The sequence below is a fragment of the Bacillus rossius genome, chromosome 1 (genome assembly GCF_032445375.1).
Source record: "Bacillus rossius redtenbacheri isolate Brsri chromosome 1, Brsri_v3, whole genome shotgun sequence".
NCBI classification, from domain to species: Eukaryota; Metazoa; Arthropoda; class Insecta; order Phasmatodea; family Bacillidae; genus Bacillus; species Bacillus rossius.
In genome coordinates this window covers 77,141,739-77,164,917 of record NC_086330.1, presented here as the reverse complement: position 1 = coordinate 77,164,917, position 23,179 = coordinate 77,141,739, and the positions used below count along the sequence as shown (strand labels likewise).

The window sequence follows — 23,179 nt, the reverse complement described above, 5'->3', positions numbered from 1 at the left end:
ATAAATACTAGGCTTAGCCTGTTTTCCGCAGCTAACGAGAGTCAAATAACACTAATCTTTCCATTTGGCCTACAGCCGCAGGTATAAATTCCAATTTAAAATTTATTAAAATTGGAATTAAAAAATTGTCAAAGTCCATTCTAACTAAACGCTACCCTCTGCATTTAATGTAAAACGTATCAAAAATTGTTCAATACATAAATTTTAAATAGTATTTAGAAGATTAAAAAAGGTTTTTAACGTATTTGATAGTATGTCTGTTAAGTAAGTTATAAACTGTTTTATATTTAAACTATTTTTACTTCTTGAACTAATGGTTAGTGTTATAAAAGAATTTAAAGATAAAAATGCTATATTATATATTTTAATGAGGTTTATTTACCACCCTGCTTTATTTCTCAAAAAACCTTTTCCGATTTCTATACCTATGGGCCGAGTTTGCCCTTTAACGAACTGTATCGAGATTTTGTACCAGTCTCAAAATAATTAGTGAATAATTACGGAAATTTATTTGTACATAGTAACATTATATATATGTCAATACGTATGTATATAAATATACACGTTGAAATTTATGATAGTTTCGGGTTGTATTTTCAATAAAACGAAAAACTACGTGGAAATGTTCAGGAAATAACACCGTGGTAACGACTGCGTTAGGTAGCGTATTTCTTAATAAACGCTAAATATTCCCTTATTTTATCTTCAAAATTTATTTGTATGCCATATTACATTATAACTAATATATTTCTAAAGTATGACTTTAAAAATAAATTTTACTTTTAACGCATATAATTGTAGAGAATTTTTTTTTCTGATAATAAAATCAACTATCTCAATGATAGTTTTGTTTTGATAACCTAAGTAAATTCATAAATATATAACAATATAAAAATTAAGTCATTTATATTCGAATTAATAAAACAAGAAAACTACTTTACACAGTCAAAATTAATGGCAAATGTTGTAGAAAAACAACCACTCCAATAGAAGATTACGAGACGCATAAAAAAAAATTCGCGTTGTTATTAACAGACTGTCTGAAATGGATACCACTATACATTTGAATTACAGTTTCATTATATCATGGGTAGAGACCGGAAAAATTTGCAATTCTATTTCGCGATAAGGTAGAATCCAAATGCGTTTAACTTTTTGCTGCTTTAGTAATTTTACCACAGTTTGTCTGTAGGACTCTGAGACAACGAATAACTATTATCTAAATAAGTATCGAATCAAAAGCATTCTCTTTAACAGGTGTTACGAGTTATTAGCCATTGAGGTGTAATTTTACAAATACATAGACGATCATGAATTTGTAGCATGTCTGCGACCCCTAGATTATTTATTTTCATTTTAGCTTTGTAAGCCCGGAACTTGTAATTAAATAATTGGTATTTTTTACGTGACAACGTCTAATAAATCGATGAATGGCGGCTGCACGCACGAAAAAGTGTCCCGTTACGCTCATTGTACGCTTGCGCCGCATCTATCTCTCTTCCACTCGATTGGAACAACCATCGATTTGACTTTTTCGAGGCACATTAAACTTGAAACACTCCCATTCGTTTCCTACTTTTCCTATCATCGTCCTATCCTTAACAGAATAACACAGATTGGAAGAAGTTAAATAGCAAACATGTATAAAAGTTATAGTTAAAATAATTTTTTCGTTAATATAATAAACATATTTGAAATAATGAGTGCAAATAAAAGTAAATTTTTCAATTAAATTGTAGATTTAATTTCACTCCTTCTTTGTATCCATACAAAATAGTGATAATTCAATAAAAATGATCCAATTTTATTCATAAAATTATGCAATCATTTCATCAATGTTTTGTAATGACGTCACGTTAAACTATCTTCCGTAAACCGACTTTAGAGAGAACCAATTTTTTTTATGTTTAATTTAGTTTTGTTTCCATTTTTCAAATATTGCAATTGGCCATTAGAGGTGGGCCGTAAGCCATCGTGTTAGTCAGCTTTAGAAAGTTTTGTATTAATTAATTCAGATTTTTAAAATTTATTTTACTATTATTAGTTTTATTAATTGCCTGGTTTATTTAAGTTTTACGTCGAGTATTTTGAATTGGCATTTTAGACATTATAAATGGACTTTAGTTCCTTGAGTCGCCACTAGAAATGCAACAGCGCTCGTGCGGACAGCGAGGCAGGGGGTCGGTTTTCCGCGGCCGTGAGGCCGGACGGCCTGGCACCGGTTTTGATGGCGTCACGACGTGTATGCAGTGTGCAGTACTTATTTTTTTTTGGCAAGGCGTAAACTTTTAAATTTAACAAGCATGAAGCTTCGTGGATTGGACTGGGAAGTTATCAGTGGTATTGATTTTTTGAAGAAGCTACGTTTTTGTGATGTACGAGGGCGATGCACGCCACACACCGCTCAGCTGTTCGTCCCATTTGGCCGGTTGGGCGTGACCTTCACCGTAAACTGACGTTTGCTTGAGCATTTGCAGTTTAATACAAATATACGGTAAACGCTTTTCAAAAGAGGATATCAAGTAAGTGCCCCTTGCATGTTTTTGGCACAGGTGTGGGAACTTTTTTTCAAGTTGTCTTGTAATGTTTCAGTGATCTCAACCTTTTGGAAACAGATATTCTCGTTGCGTTTAATAAGCCTTCCCAACCTTAGTGCGCACGGACCTTTTTAATTGGAATCACACAGCCGTGTACTTGAACTGGAACTTATATAGGTATATATTTATTGGTATTCTGTAATAATAATATACCAGGCTTAATTTTAATAAATATATTTTTGGTAGGCTTTTGTAACATTTTTATATTGCCGGAGCAGGAATTTACTCCACAAGGGAGCTCCCGGCGTATTTATTTGTAAATTTTATATTTTAGTCTAAGTTTTGCTTGACGCCAGCAATGGTTTGAAATTGTTCGTATTTTTTTTTTAAACGTATTTAATCTTTAAATTTCATGCTCAAATATTTTATAGTTGTATAACTGTACGTTCCGGGTAGGGAATATAGGAAATCTATTGTAGGAAGTAATGATATTTATATGGAGTGTGGCAACGAAGTTGGACTAAATATAATCTCATCTACTATACAAGTAATTTCTGTATTGCCAAATGCGCTTATAAACCGCATATTCCACAAAAGAGAAGCTAATCATAGCAAAAGGTAAACAACTCATTTATGCGGAGTGCTTTACGAAATGTAATGTTTTTCTCAGAACACGTCATATGTTTTGTAAAGTTAATAATTTTTTGTAAAATAAATTTTTGTTGCTTATCTTTCTTCGGTTGTAGTTTTTCTTAGCTGTACCCAACTGACCCTATCTCTTATTGTATGCTCTAATTTATGCTGCAAAGATTTTTTTAAAGCTTTCGAATTAATCTTGATATTAACATTTTGTAATATTTTCTTTAAGTCTGCCCCCATTCCGATTTGTGGGTTTTAGACGTGGTTTTGGCTCTGGAACTGTTAGTATTTCGGGCAGAGCAATTTATCTGCATTTAGATAAAAAAAATTTATACACGTTAGAACCCAGCTGGGGACGGGTATTGTGACCTTTGGCTGAAAGTGATGAGCAAAGTTTACAAAGTCTATCCTAGAGGTCACTGAAACCGCGAATATTTCCCGTCACTGAAAAACAGCAAGCCAATAAAAATTATCAAAAACCCATTTGGATTGTAGCCTATCGCAATTTGAAACTGCGAAATATTCTGGTCTCTACATGTGACCAACCATATTTAATACGGACATTGGTACACTGTGGCAGCAGCCAATAAAGGAAAGAAATCGGTTTATGAATGTAAAAGTGTGTGATGCCTATTCCAGTAACACGCAGATCTCTAATCATTACTAACAGCGTGACATTTAGTTTTAGTTAAAAAAAACCTTGTACCTATGTGACTCGAATGACTCTACGAATGACTCCACAGTCACAAATGCCTGACACGCCGACACGGCGAGGCGGAGCCAATCAGTATTTCTGGTGGGAGTCAGCCCACATGGGTTCGCCTGTCGTTACGTGCGCCGAATAGCGAGCGGCGCGAACACAAACTTGGTCAAGTGCCTTTTTGAAGTGCCAGTCTGTTAGCTGCGAGCAGAACAATTGAGTGATTCGCCCACGTATGTTTGCACATTCAGAATTCGGAATTTTTGTGTAAACGAACTTTGTTTTTCAGCTTTTCACGTGTAAACATCTTAGCTCTCCGTATACGGCGTTTGGTAGCAGTAATGGAACGGAAGTTGCATGCAACGTAAATGTGTCACCATGGTGCTGCCATCTGTGGAAGTCTCAGAAATATTGGTAAGACGGCGGATCCGCGTAATTCATACGTACATTATTATTTCGTGAACATTGCAGAATTAACACCAAGCATTGGTATAAAAAAATAAAACTTTATAATAGTACAACCATCCTTTAATAATTAATTTCATAATCTATAGACATGAAAAATATAAAATTACGTTAAAATCCTGGAATTACAACGATTAGTTCAAATTGAAACATTAGATAACATTAGTTTTATTGAAAAACTTTAAATGATTTTTTCTTTATAAACTGAACAGTATTTATGTTTAACATGATATTACTATTGGTAGTAATTATAAGTATTTGTATCAATTTTGCACTGGAGTGATTAGTTGGTTCGTTGATATTCTAGAATGTACCTTTACCCGTTTTGCTTTTGGGTACACATAGAGAAGGGGTTATTTTAAAATCTTAATCAGTCTGTAAATACTTCCGTCAAACAAACCTTAAACTCACTGAGCTGATTCAAAATTTAAGATTAAACTGCAAAAAATTCATCACGAATTTATTTAATTTAAAATGGTGTCGAATATATGTAAATTAATAATTTTTTGTGTCTCTGACTAGTTCCGCACCCACCACTAGAATTATCTGCAGGAACAGCTACGTCAACTATCGAACCATTTGATTTGCAGAGTGAAAGATTAGATAATATAATAAATCAACTCCGAAAAATACGAAAAATACATGATAGAATACTCAACTCCGGTTCTGAACCTGATTTTCGACAAGAAATTTTATTGAAATATTTCCCATTTTGTTCAAATTCATTAAACAGTTAATATTATAAGGATTTACTTTGTATTTGTAAACTTTGGTTCGCACCATCCGTCACAGACCGCAGCACCGTGGAAATTTATTTCCGTTCCATGAACTTCCGTTCCATTCACGAAATTTGCAGTATACCGAGACCTAAGATGTTTACACATAAAAAAATGCTTACACTACTATGGAACACCAATGACGCTTTAACACTCTAAAAGTGCAAAGTCAAGCTCCTTACTAGGTTTTGTACTAAACAACTATTATGCTTATTTACATACACGATTTTGTTCTCCTCTCCAAACCGATTACCATTAGCTTGGACTTGCAAGGGCACACAAAATACTGACGTGTGAAACATGAGATTACTGTTCCTTGAGCCATCATAGAAACACCTTGGCTTAATATATTTCAATTTTTTGATATTCACAGTCTTTTTTTAGCAGAATTAATTTCTGCAGACCAGTTTTTCTAAAGAGTTATCTATAACCTAAAAGCAGGTCAAATAAATTTAAACAACTTAATAAGCACATGTCCCATTGTGACCAGGATAAGAAAGTGAGGAGAGGAATCTAATTTTAATCCCCCCCTCCTATCAACAAAATGTTTTTTGATAAATCTTTGCCCCTATACTGTATAAATTATCATCTAAAATTTTCCAAAGAACACTGGTTGGAAATTAACGGGTACTATAATCAACATGGACTTAAGAAAATCATTTTGGACTAAAAACAAATACTTCTCAAATTGGTGACGGAGCCCGCGTAGTAAGGGGTGTATATATGTATGTGTGTAAATATATATATTTATTAGTGAGGCGCGATGATAGGGGCGACGCTCGCTGGTGATTCTAGTGCAGAATCTCCTTTAAGCGCAAAGCTATGGACTCTGAGATGAACTGTGAGATTTGAGAGGTAACTATAACATTATATGGCGGAGAATTTAAGATTTAGTTTAATGTAAGTCCCTTGGGTGTTTTCAAGAACCTGTACGTGGTAAATCATGCATAAAGATTATTGCGGAAAAAATAATAATTTTTAGTAATTTTATTATTAAAAAAATAAAGTTTCAAGACTAAACTACTCATCCACCCTCAGAGAATTCCAAAATGCTTTCGAAAAAAACACATAGGGTACCACTCTGATATCTTGAGCATTTTGCAAATCGCGTGTGTTTTACGCTGTATGTGTGCCCGGAAAGGCGGGACTTTATCCCACGTGCGTGTTCACGCTGTTACAACGGAGACAGAATCAGGGTGTTGGGATCTTGCGTGGTGTCTTCGACGCACTATTTGTTTGTAACTACAACGCTTCGTATATTTGAGTCTCTTTCGTCGTCGGAAAGTCTGTGAATCCACGCAGCACTTGAACATCTGACGTCGTGGCGTCAGGTTCTGACGTCACCAAATCTCGAGTGCAGCGGTTCGTCTGAGACGGAGGGATGAAGAGGTTTCTATTCCTGTTCGCCGGGGTTTGCAATAAAAGACGGAGTCTTTTGTTTCTTTACAAACACCCCTCCCCCTACCCACAAGTAGGAGCCACAAAGAAACTCGTTACTGACCTTGCAATCTAAAAATATTTCTACCTTGGCCTACCCCGAGCCGCCTTTTCCCGCGTCTTCATTCGTTATTGATGCACCGTCTGTGCGCACCTCTAGCTGCCTGGTTCACATGACGCACAAGTGAACTATAACTAGCTATAAAGCGGCCTTGAAATACGAGCCCCTCATTCTTTTCAAGTCTTCCACATTTTAAACATTTATGAGTTTCGTTTAGCTCCTTAAAACCATTTAGGCTATATTTAAAGAATTGTTCAGACAATCTATTCATTTAAGGTTATCGATTCATTAATTATAAACTCTACAACATTTTTCTGGATTCATAGTCAGTATTAAAGATTTCAATTTACTGAATTAAAATTTATTGTTTTTCGTTTTTGCGATTTTGCCATTTGAATTCTAGCTTTTAAGTGCGTATATGTGATAAACGGTTCATTTTAGAATGTTGGTTTGCACTTATACTATCGTCTGGCCATTCCTTGCACTTAACACGTCAATGATTCTATTTTTAAAGCAATTTCTGCAGTGAAATATCTTAACGAAAAATATTTTCTTTGATGGAATAAAAGTTTTATATTATTACTAAAACGTTTGCATTTTGATATGAATCACCGGAATAATGTGGCAATACGATTGTCAACAATAATTTTATTTATTTTTATCTGAGTTTTTCCTTCAGCTATAGTTTGAAAACGTTTTTAGAAACAAATAAAATTTTCCCTCTTTTGAATCCTGACATAATAGTTGTTTTTTTAATACTACTGGTTTCCTACATGGTTTCTTTTAAAAATATTACTCAGTGCATTATTTTATTTTGTAATTTTTACCTATCGGTATTAGTGATTAGCTACACGCCTCAATTTAAAAAAAAAAGTTTGTAGACAAATTTAAATATAGTATACACATTTAATTTATTTCTTTTGTTGCCGTTGTACAATATTTTTTTACAGGATAATTTTTTTTAAATAGAAAAATTATTTGTTTAAAAGAATAACTATTAGTCCTTATTTTGTAAAACTAGTTACTATAATCTTAAAAATAAAAAAAAATTATTTCTGTGCTGGCAAAATTTGAAGCATACATAACATGAAGGGCAATATAAACGTTGCAGTATTATCTGATTCAGAATTACTAGTAAAATATTTAAATAAAAACATACAAGTCAATTAAATACATGTTTGACTCTTTACGGTCAGGTTTAATATTTAATTAATTCTATTTTTACTCTTTTATTTTACAAAAGTTCATCATATGTTAATCTACTTAATAGAACTCTAACACGGACGGACTGACCGACAACGCACAGCTTAAGCCGGTGGGTCTAGAAGCACGAAATTTTGCATATATTCGTTGAGTAACGTAGGCGACCAGTAACAAAGGATTTTTGAAAACTCTACCCTTAAGGGAGTTAAATAGGAGATGCAATTTTGTATGAAAAACTTTTACTTTTAGCTACGATGATGAATTTTTTTAAGATATACTATTCAAAAGAAATAAAATAAATTTGTTTCATTATTTTTGAAAATTCAGCTCTTAAGAGTTCCCGTTTTACAATGAAAATCCCAGTGGCAACGAAGGTTACATTGCTGATGCTTCCTTTGCATCCATAGCAACGGTTATTGCATTGTTAATGCATTCTTCATCTCCATTAAAATTTCGCGGGAGCGTTAAAGATTAAAATTTCCCGTTTTCCAAGTAAAGGTCCTACAGACTTGAAACTCGGCAATGATGTTCCTTTCATTAATTACGTAGCTATTAACTGAGATCGAACTTTTTCGCAAATGAACACCCAAGAGTAGTTAAGCCCGGGCAAAGCCGGGTACTTCAGCTAGTTAATCCTAATTTATATACCTTTTAACTAATAGATAATACTAGCTGCAGTACCCGGCGTTGCACGAGCTGAACAAAGTGTAATATATTGTCCGTGAGTTAAAGCAGAATGGCTAGCGCTATATGACAGTGAGGTGGACATAGCAAATGACACACACAATTCCTGTTTGTATGTCTGTGACCTATGACGTTTTGCTTATTCATGGCGATCGCATAAACGTGTTAGAAGTTGATGAGCTGCAGCGCCATCTAGCGGCGAGTTACAAACAAATGGATATCATAAAACCCGTCTCCATGAAAAAACACTTCAATGTGTCAACTGTCAATGTCGATCGGTCAAACGGTGTTTATCGACGTCATACATACCAATATCCTATTTTATATGTAGATATCGGGGAAAATTACTAAAACCTTATTTATAACTATCACTACATTAATACATGAAGGTAGATAAAATATGAAGAGGAAAAAAAAACTTGTGTCTGGTGCACCATTAAAGAATGGCTGTAGTCCAATGAGATAATGCGAAATTAAAATTATTCGAGGACAACGTTAGCATTGTGAACCAATCAGTGAGCTGCACAGTGGCAAAAAATAAAAAAATAAAAATAATGGCTCTAATTATGAACGAAAAATTGTCAATAGATCCTTAAAAAATGAGTGCCATTTTGGTGTTGAGGTTTTAAATTCTCGGAGGTTTTTGTATGAAAAGTGAATGTAGTAAGTGCCTAGTATTTCGTAATAGTGTATTTTAACATGACCTGCGTAAAATAATTACTAAACATATTTACCTTTTTTTAAATCTTGTATATGTTAAGAGTACAATTTGTAAACAAACCCACATAGTCTTGGTCACACCTGTTTGCAAGTCATGAGCAGAAGACAAGAAATGGTCTGGATCATCAGTAGTTTTATGTTCGGAATGTGGCGCGGCCTCTTAAGGCGCCGGCATACCAGATTTATTTTTCTATTTCCACTCGGTAAGACACAAGGAAGCGCTAAAGGTGACACCAACACGTGTATTAAGCACACGGTCGCCTTAACAAGCAAGGCAGTGAGCGCAAGTGCAGTCTTCTCATCTAGATACATGCAACTATAGGGCTTTAAGGGTGTGACCCCATGATTTCTTCTTCGGAATGTATCAGCGTTCAGTGCAAACGACTTGGGTGGTTTTATGAAGTATCATTAACAAAGTCTAGAAATACAGCAGAGTGAATATGCATAGTCGATGTTCTGAAGGACTTCCAGTGAATATTATATCAAATCATTATCTAATGTTTTGATAGCAGGCATTCAGGTTAGTCTAAAGAATATTTTTGAAAAAAAAAATTATGTCACTCATACACCATACAGCACCTTATATTTCGGCTTATCTAAACATATATATTTATATTGTTTTTAATGCCAGATATTTTTAGAAAATATATATTTTTAAAACGGACTTAACAAGTTAAGTTGTACAAATTACTCAGCTATGAGACAATAAAGAATTACTAATTGTGGGTGACTAGACTATGCGATTATTAGCCAAGACAAAAATATTTCATCGCATTTATATTTTATATTAGAAATAACAGATAGTGTGTAGCATGGGCCGCGGATACTGTGGGGGGGGGGGGGGGTGCTCTTGGTCCCAGTCTGCTGGAATTAAGAAGCCCCTCACTGAGGGGGCCTGCCTGCACTTGCAAGAGCGTGATTGTGAAAAGAGTTTGATGTCAAAACTATGTCTAATGAAAAACTTTGTTTATATCTTAAAGTTTTATACTTATTGTATGGACGTAGACCAAAATATGGGCAGGATACAACATACAAGCACCGTATCCATAGATGACGTGTCGGTTAACCCCACATATAAAACTATTTCCCCCCCCCCCCTTCCCAATGAAAATGTTCTGCGGGCTCCCCTTGCATATCATGCGAATTTGCGCCCCTGATGTGTTCGAAAACACCCGGCGCTAAAAATGACATTGATGAATTAGCGACGCTTGCACGGTGCAACTTCCGCAGTGCACGCAACTAGAAGACGCGAGCACGCGAGGAGGGTGGAGCAGGGCCTTAAACCGGAGAGAGTGAGAAAGAGAGGGGGGGGGGGGGGCGTGCCCGCAGACTGCGCGGTTCCGCCGCTCGCCGCGCGGCGCGCCACGGTCACCTCGGGGCACCTCGCGCACGAGGCGGCCGGAGCGGCGCGCGGGGCCTCAGTCCGGCGGCTGGCCACGAGGCGCGAGGAGCTCGGGTCAGAGGTCGCAGTGCGCGCGTCTCGGTGCTGACTCGTCGGCGAGGGACCCGCGCCGCTGACGGCGTCCAGGTACAGGGCCCGCTCGGTGGTCTGCCACTGCCTCCACACCTTGTCCTGCCCGGTACAACCAACCCACTGGTCGCTGCACTTGTTCTCATATAGACACGATAACCTCATCGGGGAACAGTTTTCTGGGGGTAGGAAGGTTGCCAGGGCCACTATACATTCTGCGAAAATTTACCTTGATAATTAGTCGAGTTAGTTAAACAACTAATTTCATAGTTACCCGTGTTTTTTGTTTAAAATACTGTCTTTAAAAAAAGTTCAAGTTATTTTAATCGTATGTACCGTATGGGACATTCGGTTAAAAGTCTGGACACACAGAATATCTCAAACTGGCACTTTTTCCCCCCCTTTCATTAAATGCAGAAGTGAAAGAAAGCGGTGAACCTTTGAACGCAGTCGGAAACGGTCTCTTATTGGCACCCTGAGAACTTTTGTCAGGTGAGGCGTTTCCAAGAATGCTTGAAAAGAAAGACGCGCCAATTATACCGTGTTTAGAGCTAGTTTTGAAGACAGAACTCAAAACGAAAAGCTAAAACCGATGAATGAAACAGTGGTGCTATTGTAACGTTTTAAATTAATTTTAATTTTGTAGGCGACAGTCTGATCTGCGGGGAAACATAATTCATGGGGTCAGATACCTATAAACCACCATTATGTGCATAGCCTCCTGACTTCTTATGGCAGTTTGGTGCGATTGGATGTGATTCGGCTATTTTTTGTTTGATTGTAAGTTTACAGGTTAGCGTTAAATCAAATTTTTAACGATAGCAAAATTATACTAAATAATCGTTTACTGGAAGTTAAATTTTATCATACAAATCAATATATTTAAACATAAAATAATTTTTAAAAACATTTTAAGTGAGTTACTTAGAAGTAGTAAATTTACTAGTAGTTAAAGTCTTTCGAATAAAACGTTTCGAGTAAAACACTTAAATAATCAGTAAAACCACTTGATAAAGTACAAACAAGTGTAATCCCTTAAGAATAACTACACCAATTATCTTAAGACTCCTATCTATTTACGCATTTATTGTTTTCGTATAAAGTAACGGAATTTTTGTAACCTTGCATTTTATTTAAATGAATTTTAAAATAATGTAGCATATTTAATTTAACTTCAAGAATTATATTTTTTCAGTACAATAACTTACTAACGTTATGCTACCATTATCGTCACAATTCTACAGCTAGATGGTTTTTACAATACCAATTTTCTTGATAGCTTTCCCGCTAGTATGAACTGCGTATTTGAACTCTGTATATTTGTCCAAGCGCTTGCTAGAAGTATTTTACGTCTTTAAACAAATACAAGCATTTATATATAACGTATTTACCGATTAACAGAAGAAAAATCTGTTTATATTTTGCGTCGACCTGTTAATAAGTTACAGTTAAATCTTAATCTTTTGTACAATTGAACCGCATGCAAGGTAAAATACACAAAAACAATACCGGAGCATTTGGTCGCGAAACAATCGTAGAATCATCCCAGAGCGATGCCGGGAGGCGGTGAAGAACCGAAACGAAGAAGGCTTGGTTGGGATTAGAGCTCTAGTCATCGCAAATACGAGTCATTAATACGGCCTTACATTGCTTGATTTTTTTTTTTTTAGTCTAGCAGCCAGACATCTAAACATGCCTGTCATTTTTCATGTTGTTAATTGTGAATTTTCAAGCATGTTTTTCCCTCCATCATGAATTAAATAATTTATACACGTGGAAGCGTTTTCTTAGCTAAAAATATTCTTAGAGTATCAAATAATATGTTTTCCTCTTGTAGTATCAAAAGTACATAGTCGGCAAGTAAGAGCATTTTTCGATCAATTGGAACGTGCTTAATGGTTATCAGGGAAACCCCCGCTATTTCTTCGAGAACTTTGACAGGCGATGAATCATAGAGGACATTTCATTCTTAGATTATGTTGTTCAGATGCAGGAGTAAACCCTCATTTTAGTTGATGGACGAGGATTCTAACGTTATTGGGCGAAAGTCTCAAAGTAAGTAACCAACTTTCCTCGTTTCTCATGTTTTCGGGAATAAAAAAAGCCAATGGGGAACCGAGGAGATATGACACCAGTACCTCTAAATTCTGTCAAAAGCAACTGTAGTTAGTGCAATCACAGATCTACTGGCACAAGAATCTTTTTACAGTGCCTGCATTAGCATCTACATTTTGCAAATTTTAATGAAAACTACATGTGACCAATCCCCGAAAATTGCACGTTTTCTCAGACCCCCTAAGGAATTAGTTTTTTTTTCCTCATTATACCGTAAGATTTAGCTGGTGGCGTACGGTAATTCTTACAAACTAATGAAAATAAAAAATAAATAAATACTGACTTCAAGCTGGATCTCAAACCCACCACAACTTTATTAAAGTTCAGACACACTGACCACCAAAGTAACAAGGATGGCAATACACGCGACATAATACGGACTTATGCAAGCTTTAACAATCACAACCTTCGTTGGTTTGCCATGTCTCTTGTAATTAATTTTGATTTAACACTGTTTCTGACATACGCCGTTGCAGTTTTGCACGATTTGTCATTGAAATAATTCATGAATGCAAAAAAAGAAGTAAAAATCAAAACAAACAAAAAACCAACAGAAAACAACTTTAGTAATCTGATGTCAAACAGATAAACCCAACGATGAACGAATCCAAACAGGTATTATGGACATCACAATTAAAATTTTGATTGTGTTCGTCTGTGCTGTCGTCATTGTGTTGTCCATGACACCAGTTTAGGTTCATCGTTGGATTTATCTGTTTGACATCAGACGATCTAAGCTTGTTTTCTGTGGTTTTATGTTCGCATTTTTATTTATTTATTTTGTTTTGCATTCATGAATTGTTCCCATTACAAACAGTGGAATACTGCAATGACGTATGTACAAGAAACCGTGTTAAATCAAAATCCCCCCATTGAATAATACGTTTAAAGAAGGTATAATTAATTTTGCAGCACACTTGGCTGCGCGAAGTGATATCTCCAAGTACATCTCCCCAGCCCACTGACACTGAAACACATTTGGCAACAACTCGTTCACCCGTGGAGTTGCTCGCCAAACACCTTTATTCGGAAGTTGGCGATCTTGGCTCACGTCCGTAGAAACGGCGCCAGGCGATGCAGTCGGGTGAACCGCCCTTTACACGTGATCGGGGAATGCGGTTAGCAGGTGATCGCTACTAATAGGGCATTGTGTGTGATCTTAAGGGTCTAGATTCAAATTGTACCTCTCCAATAGTATTGCCTAAGTTCAAAAATTAAAATTTCCTATAAACTACCGTAAAACTAATATTTGTATTTTATTTTATTGCTAACAGCCTGTCTTAAAACATATTATTGTGAGTTATATCGGTGAGTTAAGGCGTCAGTATCATAAATTAGTTAAAAATTCAGATATTGCGTTTTTTTTAACACGATTATAAATAGGCAAACCATATTTATACCTTTATAAAATGCCTTTTCTACTAATCTAGTTATAATTATTTATTTTTATGAACTCTAAATTTTTTTTATGATAGTATGCATTAAAACATGAAATAACTTAGTACATTTTTTGATTAACTGTCAGTGTATAAATTTTGTCATACACTTTTGTTAGGTTTTCTAAAAAAATATATATAAACCAGCGTTTGTGAGGGTTTTGTGGAGAAACATATGTATATTTTGTTTTATAAATTATATAGAAAATAAAGAGAGTAAAGACGAAGGCTCCGTACGGACGGTTAATCAGAAACTGCGTGCCACGTCTTATAATGATTTCAGTACATGCTAGGAAGGAAACAAAAAATTTCCTTTAAATTTATAAAAAAAACTATAAATATGGACTTGTGTAGTAGAAATAGCCTTTTTGTAAACAATAACATGTGGTAATATTATAAAAGTGTTAAAAATCATACGCAAAACAAAAAGAAGCAAAGGAATTGTTGATACCACCCTGTCAGGCACGGCTACGGCAGTTGGCTTCAAACCGAGCCAACCAGGTAACCGCTCCAGCCCATGGAAGGTAAGCGGGAGGCAGGAAGCGCGATGAAGTTGCGACATTTGCCCAGCTCGGCAGATAAAGGCGCGCGCGGCGAGATAAAGCGGTTATCGAGGATCGCGTCGAGTGGCTTCCTCGATAAGCCCCGCTCCAGCTCCACCCGCGGACGAGGATTCCCGCCCACCGGAAGATAGTTGTGTGTCGTTCGTGAACGATTCCTTCGAAATGAACGGATCTTTGAGCGCACGAAAGCACGGGGTTCGTTCGCCATGTAGAGAATAGTTTCTTTGAGAGTCGACTGAGGCCGTAGCCAGTATTTTGAGGAAGAGAAGGTTCAGTGAAACCTTTTTATAATTTTTTACAAGTAAGAATTATTTATAATGAAATTTTTTTGTATTCTTAAATGAAAATTGATTCCCACACTAAAATCCCAGGGAGTAGTAGAATTTCAGTACTCCAACGTTTACGAATATAATTGTTAAATGGTTATTTTGCTTGAGATAAGAAAACTGAAAATTTTATATTTTATTTGTATTTTATTGTTTTAATACAATGTTCATAAGTCAATTGTTTGATTTCGCTTCATATATATATATATATATATATATATATATATATATATATATGAAACAAACATGTCAAGTTTGTATGAAAGACATACTTAGTAGACATGTGCAAACTTGCAGGAAATACAGACTCTACTTTGAAACACAATTCCTGCCGTTTATGTGTAGAAGGGCTGTAATATGGACTAAATGCACTAATGTTTCCTACTAAGAATAACAATGATATTTCCAAAATATTTGTTTGTTACCTTAGCATATTAAGCTGAATTACAGTTATATTCTTATTCTGTTTTCGCATATATATTTTTTTTAAACTGTGGAAGGGAGATTCCCAACCCCATGACATCACCCGTGGCTACGTCCCTGGTCGACTATTCGATAGCTGAACACGGCGCGGGAGAATGTGAAATGCAGAGGGCTCGAGGACAGTGAAACAGCCAGTCATGACGTCGAGAGTCAGAGGAATCAGTAATCGCAGCGTCCGCACGTTCACGCAAGCAAACAATAGCTAATCAAACTAAAAAAAAGGCTGATATGAAAAGTAGCGGGAGTGAGGGTTGGCGGCTCAACAAGTATCGCGCTGCAGTTATCATTCGTGTATTGTCTAGGTTTAGTTTACATAATTTACCGGCGAGAGCTTTGAAATGAGTTCACGCATTTTTTTTGTGACATCTGGACGTCTGAAATGTCAGCTACCCGAGCCGACCAGATTGCGATAACCGGCCAGGCGACAAGACCAGCCGCCCTTGCGTGACGAACACTCGCACGGGTGAACGAGTTGTCCCTCGAGATGTGTCGGATCCCGTCGATGGTGGTCAGAACTGAAAGAACGAAATGAAGGAATCTTTTGAACGAATCGTTACATGGAACTGATATAGATGAATCGATTCGGTCAATTGAATGGTTCTGCCCATCACTACCGAAGTGCACCCACCAGTCATGGTCTGTTTCAACGTTTCGGTCGACGATGCAATCGCCATCGTTAGAGCAACTGTCTCCTACTGGGAAACTTAGCAGTCATTTTACTTCTAAATACTTTCGCATGAAAGTTGAGTGTTTCGTCTGAAAGGCTGCATCTTTGAGCCAACCAGGGATTAAGGGCCCCGCCTACCTGGGAACAAACACGGTGTGTAGAGCTTCAGGACAAAAACAACGTTATTTAAAAACTCCTCAGGATATTCGAGCGGGGTATGTTTACGAAAAGCTTTCAAGAGTTTGCTGAGGACCGATAAGTAGTTTGGTTTCCGTGTTAAGTTTTTTAACGGTTTTTTATAAGTGTTAAAATGGCTAAAAGGCGTGTTTTCAGAGTAATTATTAGGCGTTAAAGAATTTTGAAAGCACTTAAAGGACTTGCATGACACCTTTCCTTCATTTCTCTGCCATATCATGTTACATTCAACGCTCAAATTTCATTGTTGTCCTATGCACAACGAGAATACTGCGCGTCAATTAAGAGCCTTGCTCTTAGAGGCGATACCACGCTAAGAGCACGAGCGAGCGTCACGCTTATCATCCCGCCTCACTGACACAGATACACCCCTGACTATACGGGCCCCTTAAGGCAATTATGAAACACATCTCTGTCATGAAGCTTTTAGGAGGAGACTGCTACCCTAATGATGACGACTGAACTGTTTACAGAAATGTTTATGAAATCTTCACTTTTCACGCCACTTAACATTCAAGCTATGAAACCTCCGAAAATGACTGCGAAAACCTTAAATATTTACTCACGTAATTTTTCTCAAATTTCAAGTTCATTAAAAAAGTTAGCAATGGTTTTACGTAAATATTCCCCTACTGTTATGTCAACAATTATGGCGAAAATTTCATTTGGTTATCAGTGCTCGTAAACAAACATCATGTGATTCTTTGTAAGAGACAGTTGGGACATGTGTGCTACTTTTGAAATATGTCAAATTTGAGACGAGTTTCATTCCAAAAATTATAATACTTGGAAAAATTTGAGACTGGCGGCAGGCAAACCCATGGTTCATATGAAATCGTCACTCGACTACTGATTAAATTAAAATCAAGCAATATTTTCAGCCTTTTTAGTTAATATTAACATTGGCATTGGCTTTACTATATTTTGTATTACGCACGACTATATGTTAGTTGCGAAGGTTGACGATATAGATTTCTATTTAACACAGTTCACAAAGATGTACTCAATGTTTTTGAACAGGCCTCGTGAACCATACAATATCTAACAGACAACGGCCGCTGATTTATACAAATCCCGTTACAAGCACTCTCGAATAAAAATTCGACAAAACCAGGGACCAGAGGGATGTGGTTAAAACTAAGTATGTAGACATTATTCACAAATGAGCCTGCTATGTTTTATTTATTTTTAATTGGCCCTCATTATCAAAAGGTTGATCATCCCTAAACTAGTCAATATCGTAATATACATTGTTTCAGAAGTCCACTTTAGCTGGGGAAAAAATTGATGAATGCAAATTGGATACAAGGTTCGGTTTGCGTTGATAAAATCGTTGTAACATGTCATTTGTCTGTCATCGGGGAGAACTTAAAAGATACAGAATCATATTTTATTATTCTCCTACATTTAATATACTTCATACCTGCCACCCATAGCACACTCCAATTTCCCATACCTTACAAACAAATACTATCATCACAATACTATATCGTTATGTACGTCATTAAATTCTATTACAGTACATTACATCTTGCCCCATTTCACTTTTCCTGGTTTCTTAATTACATCGGTTTTTTTGTAACAACCAGTATATTTGTACTATATCTTTGTATCAAAGTTTCAAATGTATTATGATAACGCATAATTAATAGTATAATGACCCAGAAATATCAATCAAAACCCCGAAGACTTGAAATTTTTTGAAAATTGCCGCTATCGCTAGGTAGTGAACACTAAGAACGATGAAATTAAGACGTTATGTCACTTAACCCTCGGAATTCAGTAACTGGCCATTCTGAATTCACAATTACTTCACATATTGCAGTATTTTTCCTTTAACTTGGCTGTACATACACGTTTTAATGAAGTAAAAAGCAAAATTAAATCACTATGATTCATCGTAAGAATATATTAAGTTATCTTATTTATATGGTTATTAGCATAACTTTTCTGGCGAAGTACTCACTTGGTATTAAATATATTAAATAACTGCCAAAGGATGTAACTTTAACACTCAATAAGTAATTTCCCATAAAAAGAGAGAGAACTCTTTTTTTGTCATCGTCCTCTGGCATTTAGCCAGGTTTGCATGTTGCCAGAAGTAGACATAGCAGACATTCACTACTTTACATAAACACGCCTCTTGGGTTCCTTTTCTTCTCCAGGTCCCAACCATTATTCACTGTTTTTTTTATGTGGTGTGAATCAGTACCAGGCCAAGAAGATTAAAACCCCTTTATAAGTCATTCCTTTTAATTTCGCCAGTAGGTTCTACACATTTTTAAGTTAATTTTCTTTGGCACTCAGCACAAATTACACTATGTCATGGCAGGCCAAAGACCATTTAAAAGCCAATCCTCTTGCACTTCTATCTTCTAACCCACCATATATGTTTCAGCATTCAACTCATATGTCGTAACGTCAAGGTTGTGGCCAGAGACCTATCTCATGCCTTGTCTCACCAACCTTTATTCCACCAGTAATGCTTCTCTACCCAACAAATATGATGCGATGTCAGGGGTTGGCAAAATTCTAATCCCTCCTTCGACCATTTCACAAATAATGCTTCGACATTGGACCTATTCAGCCTTATGGTACACTTTGAAAGCAACGTGTCTTATCTATTTTGCTTCGCCACCGACCCCTTACAGAGTGCCCACATGAGTTGTCCCGCCACTGTCCATTCCAACCTGTAAAGCTGGTTTTCGGGAGTGGTCAGTGCTTTTTTTAAAACCCACATAAGTTGTCTCTCCACCGACCATTCACACCAGCAATGTCTCGTCGTCCAACCTTTAAGGCGTGTTGTCAGAAGTGGTCAGTGTCCTTTTGAAACCCACATGAGTGGTCTCTCCACCGGCCATTCCACCAGCAATGTCTCGTCATCCAACCTTTAAGGCGTGTTTTCAGAAGTGGTCAGTGTCCTTTTGAAACCCACATGAGTTGTCTCTACGCCGTCCATTTCACTAGCAATACCTCCATATGTAGTCAGGAGTGGAAGTGCCTTTTTTGAACCCACATGAATTGCCCTTTTGACCGTCCATGCCATCGGCAATGTCTCGTCATCCAACCTTTAAGGCGTGTTTTCAGAAGTGGTCAGTGTCCTTTTGAAACCCACATGAGTTGTCTCTACGCCGTCCATTTCACTAGCAATACCTCCATATGTAGTCAGGAGTGGAAGTGCCTTTTTTGAACCCACATGAATTGCCCTTTTGACCGTCCATGCCATCGGCAATGTCTCGTCATCCAACCCATGCCTCCTCGTTTCCCCCGACCACACGCGGGCGTGGCAGACCACCGCCCCGTCAGGGACGACACCCGGTGCCGGCAGGCAGCGCGATGCAGCGGTGAGACGCCTCCCGGCCATGAAGCTGATGTCGCGGCTGCGCGGGGAGCGGGTGCGCGCGCGCCTGCTGGAGGACGAGGACCGCCGGCAGAAGGGCGCGGTCCACGGCAAGGGAGGCGCGGCGCCGCAGAGGGACCGCTCCAAGTCGCTGTGCGTGGAGTCGATGACTGTGCTGGTGCGCCCCGGGCTCGACCCCAAGTTCGTGCTGGTGCGCGAGCTGAGCGGCGGCCTCGGCAACCTGCAGCGCCGGCGGGCGTCCTCTGCCGCGTGAGTGGCCCTTCCTTCCCCCCTGTGTTGTAGCGTTCACTGCTGAAGGTCATGTCTTCGCTGAGGCAATGTCAAGGGCCATGGCATGGGCCATATTGACAATATTATTTCAGGTGGTCATCATCAAAAATTTATTCAATACTGAAAGCCAATGATTTAAAACTTTTTTATAAACAGAAGAAACAAAAATTGAACATACCGACTAAACAATATTAGCCGAATTCAAATCCATGGAAGAAATTGTTCGGAAAAAAAATTATATGGAATTCTTTGTGCTGTCTTCATATTTCATATTATTTGACCTCGGTTGTTTTGAATTTTTTTTTTGTTTTTGTGTATTGTCTTGTAGATTCTTGTGGTTTCTGAAAGGCCATAAGTGAAAAATAGCAATAGCGTAAATCCATAAAATGTTTGAAATCAATGTGCCCCATTGCAAGAATCATTCCACGAACGTTCTTAACGCCAGTAACTTCACAGACATAACAAATTGAAGCAGCTAGTCACTTTCAACGTCAGGCATTCCATTAAACTATATGAAATGCCTTAACGAAGCTAAATTATTAGAATTAATCGATAGAAAATAGTTATGATTAAAAACTTTTCAACAAAGATGGCGTATTTCGGTTCCTGTCACTTCCTTTTAATGCGACTGGACATTGGAGGTTATAAGATATTCCGAAGCACATGCATACCGACTCGGGGTAATGCCAGGGAGCACAGGTATCGAACCCAATACCCTCACCAGATGACGTGTTAGCTGTGACGACGGCTGGTGGAAAACGTACTCGATGAGTTACGGCTTGACGTCTCGCCCACGTAGAGGTGTCGTCGGAGACAGATGAGGTGTGAAATGGCGAGATGGAGGAGCGACGGAATTCACTGCGGGATGAAGCGGGAACACACCGAGAAAACCCACAGGCCACGGCAACGTCCACCACGTTTACCACCTTCGCCAAATTTCCCGGTATTCTACACGCCGGGAATCCAGCCGGACAGTCTCTGGCCTCTCAAGCACCCTGGCTCGCTGCACAATTTATACCAGCTTTTAATTTACTATAAAATACCTACCCCGAATAGGGATCCATCCGGAAAACAAATGTGAAAACTATGTTTTGACTTGAATAGTGATCTTTTTATGCAACTTATGAACAAATCCCAGTTACCTACATGAGATTTTTTTGTGTTTGTTGAAATGTTGGCATTCCAGTGAAAACAGATCTAACTGTAGCAAGGTTTATAAGTTGTTTTTTTATTTGCAATGTGGATTTATGGGTTAGGTCCATATTCGAGGTAACAGTTCAATTGTATCTAAGTTTCCCTTTAAATAATTTAACTCACATCTCACACAATTGTTATCGCAGTTGTTATCGTTTCCTTAAGTTGATTCCTACAAAACTGTATTAAGTTATAACACAGTATTTGACAGTTAGTTTTTTCTAAATGGGTTCATTGTTTTTATATTTATGGAAAGTTTTGTGTTTTTTTCTAGTTATTAAAAATTTCAAGTTGTTTGATTGTTAAAAATGGTAACTATTGAGGTCAAATTACTCCCCATTTTTTTACACTGGGATAAATAGTCTTATGCTTACGAGAGCACTAAATAACAGATTTGCACCAACTAAAATATTTAATGATAGCCTCAAGTGAATGAATTTTAGCTGAGTGAGTTTAATTCGACTTACTAGGAGTGCTTAGAGCAAGAGACGCAATAACCAGGGCCTGTTATGGGGGACCCACGCTCACGTATTGAACGAGAACACGTACCTTGCATTTCTCACGTCTTACGACGAAGTAAAGCCACATGAGAACCTCGCTGAGTCGCCATAGCAGGGTACGTCTATTCAAGGTCTTTTTTTAAGGACGATATGGCTCTTCGTAAGCCTTCTACGGTCGCTTTTATAGACTACCTCCATATCTGCTCTAAACAAGTAACAGTAGACTGTCATCTTAAGGGGGTAGTTTCTTAAATTATTTTGTTTCTTTAACATCGTGTTTTTACAAATATTTTAAATAAATACGTAATAAAACTAAATAATTTTACTAAATAATACATTTTATCAAACTAAAAAACATTATAAAGTTTATTTCTAACATAAACTATCAGAATATATTCACGTGTTATACAGTTTAGAACTTATCGTTTTTGCACTGTGAAAATGGTTTTTAAATTTATAAATTTGTGTTTGTGTATTTTTACATTCCTGTTGTGTAATTCGGAAAAAAAAAACACATGCAGTTGGTTTATTGTTATACATTACTTGGGTAAAATCACTTATAATCTTGTTATTTTACACCAAAAGTAGATTAACATTCTAAAAACTAAAGACTTTTCGTATAAATTCATAGCTGTTTAAATTAACGATACTTATGATATTTTTACACCCAAAATGTTTTAGTAACTTTTCATTAACATAAAGTAAAATAACACGTTATAATGTGATAATAGTTCAATGGGATGTGTGTAGTTTAACACAAGAAGAATGAATTTTAAAACAATCTTAGCAAGTATAAATGTAATCAATTTTATCCCTGTGTGCCTATCCGGCATGTAAAATGTTATGATTACATGTTTTAAATACTTTATGTTTTTTACGTATTTATTACTTAAAAACATTTAAATTTTTGTCATCAGATGTCATCTGTCTGTTGTATGACACTTAAATCGAATAATTATAAAATTTTAAAAAATGTCCCTGTAATATATTTTTTTCTTTAAAGGCGTGTAATTCAATTTCCTGACTGTAGAGTGAAAAATCCAAGTCTCCCAAAAAATTCTTTTATGAAAAAAGCCTACAAGAACGAATGTAAAATATTAAACATTTCATTTTAATCGTTTTGCTTGAACCGAAGGTAATATCTGTTACATATAAGAAAATAATAAATTTTTGAAGTTATACTTCTAATGCGACTTCCAACAAGGATGCGTTAAACGTTTAACGCTCCTGGGGAGGGGGAATAGAAAGAAAGAGAGAGCGAGAGTGAATGCTATTGTAAGGAACTAAGTAGAGAGTAAGAAAAAAATAAAGATCCTAACAGTTTGTAGTGTCGCCATATTTGTTTCAATTTTCAAAACCCTTTTTGTAAATTACAA

General features: G+C 36.8%; 1 protein-coding gene across 4 annotated transcripts in view; it reads left to right on the top strand.

The window, feature by feature from the left end:
- The window catches only part of LOC134538085 (GTPase-activating Rap/Ran-GAP domain-like protein 3), a 380,750-nt gene that overhangs the window by 175,662 nt on the left and 181,909 nt on the right, over nucleotides 1-23,179 (top strand). Inside the window, exons 1-2 of one of the 4 annotated variants that reach the window (XM_063379119.1) lie at nucleotides 10,604-10,750; nucleotides 19,811-20,088. The exons of 1 other annotated variant lie outside the window; for it this stretch is intronic. In XM_063379119.1, coding sequence (XP_063235189.1) covers nucleotides 19,841-20,088 — 248 coding nt within the window. In that variant the 5' untranslated portion in view covers nucleotides 10,604-10,750; nucleotides 19,811-19,840. Of the gene's footprint in view, nucleotides 1-10,603; nucleotides 10,751-19,768; nucleotides 20,089-23,179 lie in introns of those variants that run through there. 2 more of the 4 variants (XM_063379112.1, XM_063379103.1) reach the window with 2 other exon arrangements.